This window comes from Salpingoeca rosetta (assembly GCF_000188695.1).
Source record: "Salpingoeca rosetta unplaced genomic scaffold supercont1.7, whole genome shotgun sequence".
Lineage (NCBI taxonomy): Eukaryota > Choanoflagellata > Craspedida > Salpingoecidae > Salpingoeca > Salpingoeca rosetta.
This window is the reverse complement of record NW_004754927.1, coordinates 1629588-1632254: the sequence shown is the minus strand read 5'-3', so window position 1 is coordinate 1632254 and position 2667 is coordinate 1629588. Positions and strand designations below refer to the sequence as shown.

The window sequence follows — 2667 nt, the reverse complement described above, 5'->3', positions numbered from 1 at the left end:
ACACACACACACACACACACACACACACACACACACACACACACACACACACACACACACACACACACACACACACACACACACACACATTGGCCGACCAAGCTGTCGCAGCAACAGCTGCGGGCCGACAGCACAACACACAACCACCACTCGCACCAAACCAACACCACACAGCGCCAAGACAACACCGCAGCCGTTGACCCACCGCTTCTGTGCAACGGCAAACATGGTTGAGTTGTGGAGCCACTGCACATCGCGCACGGTTTCGCCAACGTTGATCTCGCAGGCAAGGTTGCCAGACTGCCAGTCGAAAGCAGCAATGTGGCCCTTTCGCCCGCCAATCAACAGGTGCCTGCATCGGACACACAAGGAGGGACACGTGTGCGTGCGTGTGTACGTGCGTGTATGTAAGTGTGTGCAAGGAACGTGGTGTTGTGAAATGCTCATGTGCTTGCTGGTACGCATGCCACGCCATGTGAACGTGTAAGGCACACGACCAATGCAGAGAGGTGGTCGGACCTGCCGTTGGCTGTGTAACGCGTGCAGTATGGCCCAAACTGATCCAGCTTGAGGTTGAACACCTGTGCATCAGACACCGCATGCGCATGAGATTATATGCGCCACATGTTGGCGTTGAACAGCGGTGACACAGCGCCTACAAAGACGCACACACACACATACATACACACACACACATACACACACACACATACACACACACACACACACGCGCGCGCGCGCGCTTCAAATCAATCACACTGCGCTGCCGCACCTTCTTTGCAGAGCTTTCGTCCACCGCCTCTGCAATGTCTGTTTGGCGGAAGTTGTATGTTTTCTCCAGCCCTTCGGCCTCAAGGAAACCGGCGTCCTCCGTCAGCAGGATCTCGGCCTTGGCAGCCTCGCGTGCTGCACGCTTCTGCTCCTTCTTCGCCTTTTCCACTTTGGACTTTGCAATCTTGTCCTTTGGGCGCATTCTCTGCAAAACATGCATTCCGCAGTAGCATGGCGGGGAGAACACAGTTGAGTCTCCATCTGTCTCAGGCCTGTGAAGATACACAGATGCTCAAGCTCCAACACACATGCACACACACACACAGACATGCGAACACACACACACACAGACATGCGAACACACACACAAATACACTAACGCGCACAGACATGCGAACGCATTCACACGCACGCATAGCCATGTGGAGACACAGGTACACAAGTCCTGCTGTGATTCCTCATCTCTTGTTCGCACAAACACAGGTGTGGGTGCGATCAGAGGAGGGTCTGCACGTGTTACCTTTGGCAGGTGTGTTCCGCGTTTGTATTTCGCTGCCCGCTTCTCAATCTGTGCCTCGGCCTTCATCTTGTTCTCCCACACTTTCTTCTTTGTTTCTCTCATCTGCCTCGCCTTCTGGATCTTCTTCTGCTTAGCAGTACGCGCAGCTGCGACAAAGCACAACGCAAAACGCAACACGGCAACAATCCCAATTGTCAGAGTCGTGCGATCGCACCACCTCTCAGCAAAAGCAATCAGGCACAGAGAGAGAGATAAAGAGAGAGAGAGAGAGACAGAGACAGAGACAGAGACAGAGAGAGAGAGAGAGACACAGAGAGAGAGAGAGAGAGACAGAGACAGACAGAGAGAGGAGACACACACACACACGCACAGACACACACACACACACACACACAAACGCACACAGACACACACACACAGACAGACAGACAGAAACACACACACGGCATCTTCAATCACCCCCCTCTACCCTGGAGCACTGTTATCATACCCGACACAGCATATGTCAGCGCACCTTTGCGTTTGGCATGCTGCTTGAACGCAGCAGCGTTCTTGCTGCTGCTGCTGCTGCTGATGCCTGTGTCCAAGCCAACCACGTGCTCGCTCATATCCGCGGTGCTTCTTCCTTGTTTCCTGTTGTTTGAGGATCTTTAACTGTCGCGTGTCGCCCAACAGACAACGTCAAAATTGCCTTTGCATGCAGAAGTCAATTTTGCCGTGGAGGACCTCCAGCACAACACACACACAAAAGACACAACACCTCCTGTTTGGCTGGCTGGTGTGCATGTTCCACACCGCGACCACACCGCATCAGCACCACCGAACAGTAGTGCGACCAAACAACCAAGTACACACGCACGTGAAGCGCACACACACACACACACATATATCGCTTCACCCTTGTGGTGCCGCCATGGCCAGTAATCATGGCGTCGGCGTCAAGTACGCCATCATCAGCTACGATACAAGGTGTGGTGGTGAATGCATCCGACATCGCAGCCATTCTTGTCCTTGTCCTTGTCCTTGTCCTTGCCCTTGTCCATGTGTTCCTTCTTCTTCGTCTGTGTACCCACGCATCCAAGCCTGAAATACCTCAACCCATTCCCCAACACACGCACACACACACACATGCACACATACACACATGTACACACACTCCCTCTCTCTTTGACAGATGTTTTGTGGCTCGCGTGACTTCCACGCAGTCCCAAATTGTGGAGCTGATGGCATGTGATGATCGCGTGTTTGTAACGCACCCCTTCAAAGCCAGGTCTGTGGCGCTTTAGCGACTTAAGTGCAGCGAGGCGTGGCTTTGTGCTGTTTCTACTGCGGAACACAGTGCCTCGCTGCCGGAACACAGTGCCTCGCTGCAGCTT

At 53.5% G+C, this 2667-nt stretch overlaps 2 protein-coding genes across 2 annotated transcripts in view; one reads left to right on the top strand and one right to left on the bottom strand.

The window, feature by feature from the left end:
• The window catches only part of PTSG_03386 (uncharacterized protein), a 4972-nt gene extending 3007 nt beyond the window's left edge, over positions 1-1965 (bottom strand). The window contains exons 1-5 of the mRNA XM_004995915.1: positions 1806-1965; positions 1292-1437; positions 773-976; positions 520-581; positions 3-352 (exon numbers count right to left, since the gene is read on the bottom strand). Coding sequence (XP_004995972.1) covers positions 3-352; positions 520-581; positions 773-976; positions 1292-1437; positions 1806-1899 — 856 coding nt within the window. The 5' untranslated portion in view covers positions 1900-1965. The remainder of the gene's footprint in view (positions 1-2; positions 353-519; positions 582-772; positions 977-1291; positions 1438-1805) is intronic.
• Positions 1966-2012: 47 nt separating this feature from the next.
• Positions 2013-2667, top strand: part of PTSG_12015 (uncharacterized protein) — an 8127-nt gene continuing 7472 nt past the window's right edge. Inside the window, exons 1-2 of the mRNA XM_004995914.1 lie at positions 2013-2260; positions 2466-2561. Of these exons, the coding sequence (XP_004995971.1) occupies positions 2076-2260; positions 2466-2561 (281 nt within the window). The 5' untranslated portion in view covers positions 2013-2075. The remainder of the gene's footprint in view (positions 2261-2465; positions 2562-2667) is intronic.